A 13,212-nucleotide genomic window follows, 5' to 3' on the forward strand; every position below is an offset into this window, starting at 1 on the left:
GATCACAACAGTTTTCATAGAGATTGTGTTTATAGGATATATGACATAACTGTTAAAATATATAAATGACAACATAGATTTCTTCATTTCACATTGACATAAAACACAAACTTCATGTATAAATCATTTCACATATAAATTCTGCTTCATTTATAAATCTGTTCACATATAAAAATTTACTTCAAGAATAAATCACTTCATTTATCAATATGAACTCGACAACACTGACGTACAAAAGTGCTCGGCACAGTGCCCTGCGTTTTCCTTCCATCATTATCCAGAGTCATCAGATTTCTTGTCCCGCTGTTATGATCTTCAGGGGGCGAAGATATAGATTCTATATCAACACTTCTGGTTTGAGATTTCTCATAATAGCTTCTAGCGATACCAGTGGTTGTTTTACAGGGGAGTGTCAAGAGACTTTGTGGGCCCCCTGCCAAAAGGGACCTGGGGGGCCCTACATTGAACCAGGGGGTAACCAAACATTGCAGTCTCCTGTAAGTAGATGATCATAGAATTTAAAGGGTGAAATCAAATTCAAAAAAATCACAGCCAGGGCTATTTAATTCTGTATTAAAGAGTAAGCTGTTAGTTTGAAATGCCACAGGTTCGTTTGTTTGGCTCAGGTGCCCTGGATGGTTTCGTTTCGTGGTAATTCCATACCAAAGCCGAGGGCCTCTTTGTTTTTAGGCATAGGACATCCTGCCGAGGTAGTTGGCAGGGACGTATCCCTTCTGTCCGTTAGCCTCAGCTAACCACCAATCCTTATTGCCTCCCAGGTCAGAGAACTGGAGTATGCGGACATGCTGGTACTCCTGTAGGGTCAGCTCCTGGTCACAGCGAGCTCGAAATGCATACACGGCGTAAAACTGTGGAAACAGACAAAAATAGAATCAAAATATTTTTTTTCTGTGTGTGAAAGAATTAATTTGATGAAAGGTATTTTTTAAAATATCCGTTTATCCATAACAACCCGTTCTTTTTCTCTCCAAAATGAGTGACATTATGTCAAAGTGCCCACTCCTATAAGTCCAGAAGGTGGCACTGTTGATTAGTTCAGGCGGGTTGTTGCATTTCAGTTTGGTCTCTTTTTTTCTCTCTCAATTTGTGATACTACTTGGCTGATTTCAAATTGTCTGTCTGTATACACACTTAAGTACATGTAGTACATAACACAGGTATGTGTGATTTGAGGCACTGTCATCGTGCAGCTTTGAATTTACAAAAACTTAGATAAGAGCTATCAATCTATTTTACCCAAACTGTTGTCAAGATGGAAATTGTATTGAACTGAACTAAGATTTTTTTTTTTTTACCCTCCCCTTTGCTAAGCAATGCAGTGTCTTCGAGTAGCAGTGAAAGAACATGATGCAGGCGACCACACACACACACACACACACACACACACACACACACACACACACACACACCTGCTGAGCCTCTGTGTCCAACGTGTCCTCCAGGTCTTCTGGGCTCTCTGGCTCCCCCTGTAGACCGGAGAGCGTCGAGCAGCTGTCGGTGGTGGTGAGGTTGAAGCTGCGCAGGCTGCTGCTCCCACTGCCTGACACAAACAGGCTGAGGTCATCGAAGTCATCTTCCACCATGGCAGGTGGCGGCTGCTGCTGCTGCTGGTGCTGCTGCGCTGGCTGCTGCTCTTTGACCATCTGGCCTGCCCGCTGCGAGGCCCTCAGAGGGTTGTACTGCTTCACGAATGTGGAATAGACGTAGCCTTGTGTACCTATGGGTGACACACAGGGACAGTTTGTCAGGATGCCAGACTTCACCCAAATCACAACATAGTAGCAGTAACCATGCAGATTTATTTTGGATACGCAGCTCTGAGATTTCTGCCTCCACCACCATAAAACCGTTGCGAATACTGTTCACAATTAGAAATAGGATATTGTTTTGGTTTTTTTTTAAGCAAGTTGCTTCAGAGTTTTCAATAAAACTAAAATAATTAAATTCTTTAAGCAGCGCAATCAAAGTTCTGGCAAAATCTCCATGGCTGAATATTAGAACTGACCCTTTACATGTCTGTCAGGGAAGCAATAAGTAAACAAACTACTCAAAGATTAATTTTCCTTAATCAACCATTAAACGTCTTCATCAGAGTAAATTGCGGTCATTTAATGGACGATAAATGTGTTTAATGTGGGATTGCATGTCTCACATTAAGGTTTAAGCACACGATGTTGCTCAGTCTTCAATCCAGTTACAATCTGCAACCTGAAGAGTGTGTAAATATGAGGCAAGCATATTCATAGCAAGGATATCAACAGAGGGATGAACAACAACATCCTGGGAATGCTTGTAATCCCAAAGGAAGAGACAAGTCTGTGAAGAATGTACCAAGAAACATACACACACATTTTTTTCCTTCTAGCGCTCGTAAAAAAAGGAATTGTTATTTGCCGAGAACAGAGAGGCACGCAAGCCGCATCGCTCCAACCCTGTTTCTCGAATACCCAAAGGGAAAGGCTTTGTACTCTAAGTAACACTGCTTACAACGCCCAGCGGTTTATTCCAAACAAGACGCTGGGATCTCAGGTGCTTCCGCGAGACGTGGAGGGGAGATGGAGACAAGCTATGGAGTTATCCCCGTTGTGAGGCAACTATCTCCAGAGGCAGGCGAAGAGGTACCGGCAACCATGACATCACAAGAGCCCCTGGGACTGCTTCTTGTGTGCTGACTTGTCGGGAGTCAGAAAGTGAAGTTTGGTGCGTCTGCAGAGCCTCGCTCATCCAATAGATGCAGGTGGATTCACAGAGGGATGTGTATTAGAGCAGACCTATGCCTGCTGATGATTAGTGTGATGACTTAGTTCTCCTTTATTGTCTTGCTGACAGTCCGCGCCGAAAGAGCCGCCGCTGCCACAAGGGCCTTTGTCCTTTTGCACGCACACTTACCTCCGGTGTGAACCAGCCAGCGGCTGCTGCTGCCTAATGGGTCTGTGTCCTCCAGCAGGGCCACCAGTTCTCCCTCCAGCAGGCTGAGGTCCTGCTCCTGGCAGCCGTTACACTTCCTCTTCAGCTGGTACAGGCGGTTCAGCGGGTACTCTGCCAGGAGCAAGGCCCGCTGTTCCTCGGTTTGATGCTGCACCTCCGTCATCTGGAGGCAGACAGGAGCGTCGGTGTGAGTGGGTATGGTGTGCGGGCACATGCTGGCATGTTGCCGTTTATTAATTTACAAAAAAGGAGTCTAGGGAGGTCAAAAAGATAATAAGCTCCTGGGGGCGGGAGCATCAAATAACACACGTGTCCAAGCACAAGCACACTCTTACGCATGTGCAGATGAGCACGCGTGTGTGTGCACCTGCACACGTCCAGATACCTAAATCTCAGGAGCCTGATACCTGGTGGAGCTCACTGTTGCCAAGTGCCCCAGCTAATCACAGCCTGAAGCTGTTCTCTGTGTCTGCTTTGATAAGACTCACGGCTGCCAATTTATGGCTTGGAATTAGATCAAATAGGTCTTAAAGTAGGTGGGACTTCAGTCTTAACCTAGGGTCAATGAGGAGTTTGGGGATTTAATAGCACATCTGCACTCTAGATGTAATAATGTACTCCAAGTGATTTCATACCGTTACTTTCTTGTCTCGTTGCCTCTCAAAACTGACTTTGCGTTCCATCAGCTTCTGTGCATTGTCTTTGACGAAAGCCAGATTGTTCAGCTCGTCCATGATGCTGTTCTGCACTTCACCGATGTTTGACAATGGGGCCTGGAAAGGAAAACGTAACAAATTGAGGTTTCAGTCATACGCTTGGTTCAAATTCAAATGTTTCTGACAATGAGTGTTATGATTAAGGATCCTCACTGGTAGCTGCTGTATGGATGGAGCACGGAGTAATATACTATCCATCAATTCCCTGAGTAGCGCAGCCAGATACACCACGCAGTTGGTCAGGATAGTGTGGGCGGCCACGTTGAACCTCTGCAGCTCCTCCACGAGCAAGGCATTGAGGGCCTCGTAGTCCCTCCTGGCAGGACCGGCCGGGTCTTCCGACACCGGCGAAGGAGAGGAAGAAGCGGTGGATGACGGGGACGAAAAAGAGGAGGAGCGCTCAAGGCGGCTGCAGTAATCCAGCAATTTGTCGTAACGTTTCTGGATGAGCTTCTGAGGGGCCGTGAACATGCCCTGCAGGGAGGAGAGGGGGGCGAGGACCAGGCGCTCCATACTGTCTTTCTGGAGGAGGAAGGCAATGAGGTAGCAGGTGAGTATTAGAGATTTATAGAATTAGTCTGCCTGTTTTCATCATGTTTTCTCTATTCTGTAAACAAGTACTTTTTTTTAGCATTTCTGTGTTTTTTTAATAGCCTTTTTTGAAATGTCTAATTTCTAAAGCAGTGTCTCTACTGTAGTTCACAAAAATGCTCTCTAAGGGGGGTCAGTAGACCACACCTCAACATTAACCTTGAACACATAACAACAAGAGAGCTGCTGCAGCTTAATTAGCATGCAGACAAGCGAGAGGTACTGATGTTGTTCTGCGTTCGAGTACGAGTTCAGCAGACATAACAGACTTCATCTACAGCAAGGAGCGTGCAATGAAAGAAATAATGAAAGAGAATCTTCTTCTCTTTTATTTGTACTTCCCGAAAGCCTGGCTGTCGTGATTGTGGCCGACACAATGGAGCCTTTCCTTTCCATACACAATAAGTATGCTTTGTGTCTACAGTCATTTTGTCAAGGTCATTGCAGACCTTGCTCAGGCGGCGCTGAAAGGCTGCAGTGATGAGCCGCCACACAAAGAATCTTATTCAACAGTGTAGTTATGTCAGAAATGGCAAAGGCGCAACTCACAGAGAGGGGAGAGCAGGAAAAAAGGAAAGTGTGAGAGCAGCTACAGGATTGACTGGAAAGGATTAATAAAACGGACAGAAGACATGCAGCTATGGGCAAAGTGACAGAAGACTCGCAGTCGATGGAGGAGTGGAAGGTCATGAAGGAACAGGACGGCAGAACAAGGACAGGCACGAGTACAGACGATTCAGGGGGGAAAGGGAGAAAGCTGGGTTGTTATGTAAGTTATGCCTAAAAAAATTGTTGTGAAGTTCAACAAAAGCATCACTTACAAAGTGCTTATAGGGGTCGTTTCCATTATTGTGCAATGAGCCATTTGTGCCGTTTTTGTTTGGGTCCTTAACAATGTTCTCCATGTCCTGGACTTTCTGGATAGCTACAGACACCATCTCCTGCAACAACAAAAAAATACATTAAGAACAATAATGCGTTCAATTGGAAACGATTTGCTTCCAGGTATAAACCTACCTGAGTTTGCTGCAGGTAACAGTGAACATTCTTGACCAGCTGCCTCACGGCCTTCTCCAGACCCCTGAACAGCTTCTCCTCTCGGTCAAATACTTCATCTCTCACCTACAAAAGACCAATTGAAATATGAAGTTTTAATGTTAGCTACATGCCAATCATGCCGTTTTGCGTTACTCTGCATTTTTAATTAAAGTCACCAATGGTTGTATAAATGCAACAACTCCTGTTTTAATAATGTACCTCAAGGACTGAAATTGTACCAATTTCAAAAAATCTCGTTTGTAATTTCTCTTCGATTTATGAACAGTTACAGTGATTGTGGAGTGAACGCCACCGTATTTTTTACCTGTGGTTCAACTCCAGTGAGGATCTTGAGATAGCCAGCAAACCTGTCGCCCTTCTTACGGATGGAATGGATGTTGAACTTGTGTAGTTTACCCCTCAACGTGCCTTCATCTTCCAACCTCTTATACTTCATAACTGAGAAAAGAGTAAAATATTGGGCCCAAAATTTAAAGAATGAAAATGGAAAAAACACGGGTGGCAAAATCATGCATCTGATTGGGAAATAAAGACAAATCGTACCCATGTCCTTCCGCCTCTTGAACTCATTGATGTTAACATTTATGATCTTGGCAGCAGTGAATGCCTCCTGCAGGGGGCGGTTGTCAGGGTGGTCTTCAGGTGTGGCCTGCCACAGCTCCCCAAGCAGCAGCGGGTACTTCATGACCCTCTGGACAGGTTTGATGAGCAGTGAACCCATGTTCAGCAGGTTGGGTTTGCCCCTGTTTAATTGAATACAGTATGATGATCTGCATGAGAGCCTGAACGATACTGGGGTTTTTTGGTTTTTTTTGCTAATACAAAATATGATATCAATAAATTGGTCACTGTTCTTTATGTTCTATTGACTGTGGGTCGGTTGGTTACTGGTTGTCACCTTTCAAATTTGGAAAAAAAACATATTTTATTTGATTGAGATTAAAGTATTTATATATTTAAATATCTAAATTACTCCAAGCATCTTTCTTTCAATATATTCAGTAAAAAAAAAAATCACTTCATATGGTGATACCAATATATCTGTGCTAGGCTCATATCAGCTGGAAAAAAAACATGAGTGAAACTGTAATAATCAAGTTCTACTTATAAAAATATAATCAGAATGTAAGTCAATATTTTTTAACTGCCAACATCATGGGATACTTACTCTTGGTCGTAGATCTTCCTGTAATTACAAAGACAGAAACGCAGTCAGCATCAAAAATTCCAAGCAGTAGATCGTAACATTTAGATTTTCAGGGAAGTTTTAAAAATGGTGTCATAATCATTTAGAGGAAGTGGCTACACTTACTTCAGTGCTAATATGCATGTGGTGAAATGTTGCTTTATTTCTTCCTCTTTCTCGTACAATTCGAGCGACATGTTGGCGTCATCGTGATGGTAACAGTAAACCTTATATACATCTTCTAAAGCTGCCTTCACCTGGATGAAAACTTCTCCTTCAAATGAAAAAAAAAACCGGGGGAGTGAGATCTTTTGTTCAAAATGATCCAGAGCAGGCGAAAAGCCAACAAAAATTTAATCAGAGTCAAAATGGCGTTACCTATTACAACTGCTTCTGGATCAGGGTCAGCCAGGGCCTCATGCAGTCTGTGGAGCAGTGCTGCAGATACCTCACACACAGTCTCCATGTTGGTGAACAGCCGATCGATATCCACAACCTAGCAGAAGATCAGGAAACTGGAGGGTAAAATATGGGTTGACATACTACATGTACTAATATGCCCAAATATCAATGAAATCAAGTACTGCGATTAATGTTAATTGACCTATGGTCACAAATTATTCGGATATTTCAGTGTTAATTCCTGACTCCCTAATGGTTAGTAAAATGTCCCTGAATTTTAATAAATTTTTCACAATAAAAAAAACAAAACAATGTATAAATTGTGTGTGAGAATTGATGTTACTGCCATAGATGGGGTTGAATGGTTAGAGTTGGGTTCATGTCAATGTTATACTGAAAAAAAAAAAATTGGTTTGCCAACTTGGACGAAATTAATTCAATTGGTAACATTTTGATTTAAAGTATCAATAATCAATGAATAATTGTATTCATTTTCTTAAATTGTTAACTTTATGTTGAACAAAATGTATTTAATTGTGGCACCAGTTGAAGAAAAATTAAAAAAAATTCTGTGTAGATCTATACTATATTGTTAGGTTGGGCAAGTGACACTTTGAACATCAATTTATTTTCAGTGAGAGGAGCATTACTGAGGAATTTGACAAAAAGAGTTTTATCTATTAGATATTAGACCAAGCCTATTTTATTGTTAAAACAACTACCTGCATGTTTCGCAGAGGCTGTACCACCTCTCTGATGCACAGCTCCAGGTCGGTGAGGTAGTCCTTTTCAGTCTGCACAAGCTCCTGAATGACCTTTGCCCTTCGGTTCATCTTCCTCAAGCGGACCTCCTCTGGGTCCAAGGCTGGAGACGGGGGTGTGGACAGGTCGTGTGGTGTCATTTTCTCTGAGAGGAAATAAAAAATATGTATATTTATAAAATGAACAAAGATGCAAATAAGTTCAGGTGCCTTTTTATAGTCTCTATTTGTAGGTTATTTCCTTCTGAATGAGATTGTCAAAAAACAAAGCAAAGCTAATGTTGATGTGGGTGAACCGTCAACATTAGCCATTTGGTGTGAATCGGCAATTTCATGTTTTTGCCAGCTTTTCAAGCCACCTGTTTGTTCAGATGGCGGTGAACACACTGGCCCAGTGGGCTGTGTATGCCTGGAAAATCATACATGTCCTCTAACACATCCACTCGACGCAAGAGCAGACACCAGTATGTCACGGCGATCTAATTATTTTGACTCAAATGCCAAAAGGCCTCACTTAACATGCCAGTCAGCCTTGCTGCTCTTTTTAAAAAAGTTTTTTATTGCTCTGCAGCCCTAATCAGTCGTTGGCTGCTCTGTACTTTGCATGGCAGGCTGGAGTGTCTGTTCAGGGAAGAGGGATGTTTCCTAGCTGCCTAATCGACATCATGCACCACTTCCTCCTCCGGGGGGGGGGGGGTGAGGGAGACTATGAGACGATGAAGCTCGTGTCAGGTTACAGAACTAATCGTGCTGCTGATGTAATGCTACGGCGTGCTCAGGCATTCCATCTGCTCAGAATGGGATTGTGCGAGTGAGGGGAGTGGCACGCAATGATGAACACACACACCTACATATGCACCAACACACACATTGACCCTGATTCATACAGGTGCACGCAATAGGCATACACAGACAAACACCATAACCTTCGGGGCACCAACAATACTATATACATAATAGCTATATGGGTAATGATTAGACCAGTCACACCCTTTGCGTTCACACTTGGGTATACAACAGATCTTTTTTTTTTTTTTGATAAGCCAGGAAGTTGCACTGTGAAAGAAAACAAGTATGGCAGCTGAAGCTTGTTTCCTTATCGTTTGATTTTCAAAGCCCTTTGTTTTTTTCACAGGAATAGGAATGCAACCACTTGCCGATGATGAAACGGCACAGTAACCTGTGCGGCTGAAGCTGAGTGTGTTTTTAGCGAGTGTGCAGTATTTTCTTATGGATGCCATGAATAAACTCCTACAGTGGTGAATCATCACCTTTCTAGCAAAAACAAAACTGAACATTATAAGCTTTGCCGTGTGATTGAAGGACTTTGGGATGGGAGTGTATTGTTCATATTTTGTATCCTCCTTTTGTATCTTGACACATTTTGTACAATCAATCTATGAACTGTAGTTGATGTAAACTCCTCCATTTTTTTTCATTTAATTGATTTTTTTCAACTTTTTCTTCAGCAGTTATTAATGAACTTAAATAAGCTTATAAATTCCATTTCATTTCTGCTTTTTACTGGGGACAAACATTTTTTTCATGTATTTCAATTAAAGCATAAAAAACATTGTTTTAACTGTGGAAATCTGATGTCAAATAATTATGACATTGATGTTTCAACAGTATCATCAAGTATCACATATCAACATGGGCTTTTACCATGAAAATAGACTTGGTAAAAGCCGGAATCAGTGAAAACCTCCACCCGTGAGAAAAGTCCCCTTAATAAGAGATCAGGTGAGGTTTCTTGTTGCTTGATGAGCAGAAGCTTTTTCTATTTTTAATCTGGTTTCAACTCTTCTCATGAATCATTACTTTTCACTCCAAAATAATCTTGCCACTGTGCAGTCAGTCTCTTCAAGAAATCTCGTACAGATTCTTTTTTAAAAGCTCTTTGAAATCTTTGTGAATTTTGTCCCATTCAGAATTGGGCATTTAAAGATCCCTCCGTACGGACACATTCAAAATGTTGTAAAAAATGTAAACCTAACCTGCTGTAGTTTACTGAGACTGAGCAGCAGTGCTCAAACTATGCGGATTCACCCTTTTCGCCAGCATTATGGTTGGTGAGGTATGGTTAACGGCACAGGAGTTCCCATGTAAGTGGATACAGGGCTTTTCAGCGTTCAGCCCATTGAAAGGGATCCAACTGAATACAAGGCACAGTGTATCACGTATCGCCATCGAGCAGAGGGACATGTTAGCCTGTGCCACAATTCTAGCCTGAACTCCGGTTTTGAACCAAACTTTGTCCTCACAACCATAGAAAGACACAGAGTAGGAAAAGGTCAGTCTTCAAACAGTGGAAACCTTCAACATAATAACATGCTCCATGAATGATAGGTGCATGGATGAAAAAATACATGGGAATATCTGGTTTATCGATGCGACAATATATGATTTTTGTAGTGGTTAATCATTGTCAGAACTATCATAGTCATTTTGCTGTAAATGATTAGACGCACTGATATTACGTTACCATGGCTCTGTCGCTCGACCAACCTGTCTGACAAGCAGATGAGAACTGTCGAGCAGCCGGTCACATGTTTCCTCTTTCAATGAAGTCATCGTTTAGTCAATATTTGCAATGGTAATGTCACTGTAAATATGTAATACTGCGCTTGTCAGGTGTGAGGCTGCTCACATCTGCTTCAGATTAGAAGCACAACTAATCATTTCTTTTTTAAGCTGAGAAGAGTATTTTCTTAAGCCATCATTTGATTTCTAAAATGTCAAAAGTTGATATATATAAAGCATGTTCATCAACATTTCAGAGCAGTAAATGTTCACAATGCAGAAGATGGAACCAGAATGGTTGACAGGTTTTCCTAACAATTGACATAAATCATAATCAAAACAATTGCCAATCAATTGTCTGTTGATTAATCCATGAAATTGATTAATTGTTTCAGCTGCACTTTAGATGATCCACATTTACAAAAGATTCTATACAATGCACTTAGTGTGGAATGTATAATGTTACGAAAGAAAATTGCTGGCAACTTGAACACCAACACTGAAAGAGTTGGGTCTTCGTCCAGATTTTTCCAAATCAGTACAGAGGTTAGAGGCGATTAAATATCAGACATTTAGTCAAGCAGCAGCTCACATGTTTTCTTTTTTTCGGTGAATCCATCATCCTGCCAATATTTGCGATGGTAATACCCCTGTAAACACTGCAGCCTATGTAATAGTGTTTGTTGGGCGTGAGTCAAAGAGGGTGGGTGATTGGTTTACTGAAAACAACCCAGTGTTTTTTTTGACAACTCTGCCTGCCGTGATACTGGTTGCTCAAGAAAGAAGAAAGTGCAAAGTAGTGGAGAGTGTCTCTATTTCTGGTAAATAGGGCTGCTGATAAGGCAAGTGTGTGTGAAAGTTGTTTTGTCTATACGCCACCAAGTGACATGTAGGTTCTACTTCTCCATTCACTATGCCCTATTCGTACGAGGTGCCACAAGTTCTTTTTTTTTTTTTTTCATATTTGCATGAATGAAAGCTCAGGAACAAGTGGTACAGGAAATCCTACATACTTTGGCCAATCTCTAATTCAAACCCCGTGCTGACACAGTGATGTCAGTCATTTTGCCTGCAGTGCAGCATTCCCCGTCACTGACTGCACTCTTAGGACAGGTGAAGCCAGTTTCAGCCAGAAACGTGGACATGCATGAAAAGACAACTGTGTCAGCTGTTGTGATGACTTCATCACAATCCACTAGTTTTTACTTTCCAGGCCAATCACTAGAAATAATTTGCTAAAATGTCAAAATGAATCTAAATGAAATGTCTTGTAACTCTCTGGACAAAATGGGGTTCAAAATGATGATATAAGTACACAAATATGTAAAGTTCCTCTACACACATCAGTGGTCTTCAGGTCTTGTTTAGTAGCTGGTCAGGAACACTTCTAAAGCCACTCCTCTGTGCCTGAGTTTGCAGCACAGTTTTGCATATGTGCCTTCATCCCTCTGGGAATATCTCCTGCTCAACACATGGTAACACAACAGGTGCAGAGTATCCAGAGCTGTACGGCAGTGTGGGCTTTATGTGTGTCCATCTTTACAGTCTGTCAATAGTGGACGAACTCGTCTCAAAGACGACGTAGCCAGTGTGTGTTAAAGTTTTCAATGTAAAGGGTAAAGAGTGTTGGCTCAAGTGTGTGTGTGTGTAGATTGTTGCTATAGTTTTGACCCCTGAGGAGGTCATTAGCTCATGTACCTTTAAGTTTAGCGCTGTACTCCGTTTTGTCAGACTGACTCCGCCTCACCAGCGTCCCGAGGTTGATGTCACCTTTGGCCATGTCATCAGTCACAATAGTGTCCGTCTTTCTCCTTTCCAGGTATCGCAGGAACACAGGCCGGTTCCTCCTCTTTATTCCCTTCTCCTTCTCTTTTTCCTTCTCCTTCTCACTCCCGCCAGCCTCTTTGGGATCCATAGTGAGGCTGTCGGCCACCTCGTGCCTCCAGAGCAGTCAAGGAGAAGAGAAGGGGAAGAGAAGGAGGCAGGAAAAAGGGAGAGAGACGGAGAGAACAAGGGCCTGGGAAGTGTAACAGGTGTACTGTTCACTGTGCACTGACTGCCTGCTCTGCACAGGTAGTGTAGCTCCTCCCAATGTCTACCTGTCATGAGGGCTATGTGGCCCCGCCTCTCCACTGCTGTGCTATGCTTCTTCCCTTAAGACCATTATTTCCACCGAGGGACAGGTAGTGCACCCACTCACTTTCCCTCATTGGTTTGCAGACGGAGCAATGGCCACGGGCGGAAATCTTGTTTTTGCTCCCACTAAACCTGAATGTCCTCAAAATAAAAAGAACGTGAACTCTGTAATGGAAAAATCTTATTTCTACAGTGGTGTACATCTACTTATCAGATTTGTGTTCTCAAATGTTCATTCCTATTCTCAATAATTGTTAATTAGCAATCCCGTTGATGTAAGGATCGAAGGTATATAGTCCTGTGATCTAGATACACACTATACATACTGGTCAAACATACACTCTTGAGATCAAATGATCATAGGCATACATACTCCTGTGATCTAGCACAGACCCACTCCTGAGAGAATCTCACTGCAGAATTTTGTGACTGCAACGTTTACAAGGTAATTTTCAACCCTAAGACAAAGAAACCACTCAACAAGTTAAGCTTTAAGTAACTGAGCTAGTGTTGAATATAGTTAATGGATCCAGATCCAAGTATCTGAAAATGTAAAACATACACATTGCCACAGAAATATGCATTTTACTGTTACTCTAAACACAACAGGACTTCATAAACACACTCGTGTTGACGTATAGAATAAAAATCTAATTTTAGAAAACCCCTCACATTGTTATACACAATGTATTTTCTAATTCTTTGTTTCCTTTGACTAAAAAGGAATTATTTCTAGTGATAACCCATGAAGTGACATTAGCAAATTGTCAAAACTAGTCAGACGGGTAATTCACAGACACCACACGCTGCCACGATGATTTCTGGTCCTAAAGCAACCAGACACTGTGAGACCTCGCCAGAACAATGAGTGGATGCATTTCCTGCCCAT

The 13,212-nt window shown here is 42.1% G+C and overlaps 1 protein-coding gene across 1 annotated transcript; it reads right to left on the reverse strand.

Annotated features, from left to right (window-relative positions):
- Positions 1-11: 11 nt before the first annotated feature.
- arhgef38 (Rho guanine nucleotide exchange factor (GEF) 38) lies at positions 12-12,610 on the reverse strand. Its single transcript, XM_035638549.2, has 14 exons — positions 11,886-12,610; positions 7,626-7,810; positions 6,880-6,997; positions 6,628-6,775; positions 6,484-6,501; positions 5,859-6,058; positions 5,620-5,753; positions 5,274-5,378; positions 5,078-5,197; positions 3,819-4,187; positions 3,585-3,722; positions 2,911-3,112; positions 1,431-1,738; positions 12-869 (listed from the first exon to the last, which is right to left on the reverse strand). Exons 1-14 carry the CDS (start codon positions 12,100-12,102, stop codon positions 687-689), a joined length of 2,445 nt encoding a protein of 814 aa, XP_035494442.2. The 5' UTR covers positions 12,103-12,610; the 3' UTR covers positions 12-686.
- Between the last annotated feature and the right edge of the window lie 602 nt (positions 12,611-13,212).

The sequence above is a fragment of the Scophthalmus maximus genome, chromosome 8 (assembly GCF_022379125.1).
Source record: "Scophthalmus maximus strain ysfricsl-2021 chromosome 8, ASM2237912v1, whole genome shotgun sequence".
Classification (NCBI taxonomy): domain Eukaryota; kingdom Metazoa; phylum Chordata; class Actinopteri; order Pleuronectiformes; family Scophthalmidae; genus Scophthalmus; species Scophthalmus maximus.

Excerpts from the sequence above, each read along its gene's own strand:
- arhgef38 (XM_035638549.2), bottom strand. The coding sequence starts at position 12,102 with ATGGATCCCAAAGAGGCTGGCGGGAGTGAGAAGGAGAAGGAAAAAGAG. Across the intron at positions 5,379-5,619 it reads TCACTGGAGTTGAACCACAG|GTGAGAGATGAAGTATTTGA; the intron begins GTAAAAAATACG and ends GGTCTTTTGTAG. Across the intron at positions 1,739-2,910 it reads CTGGCTGGTTCACACCGGAG|GTACACAAGGCTACGTCTAT; the intron begins GTAAGTGTGCGT and ends TGTCACCCATAG.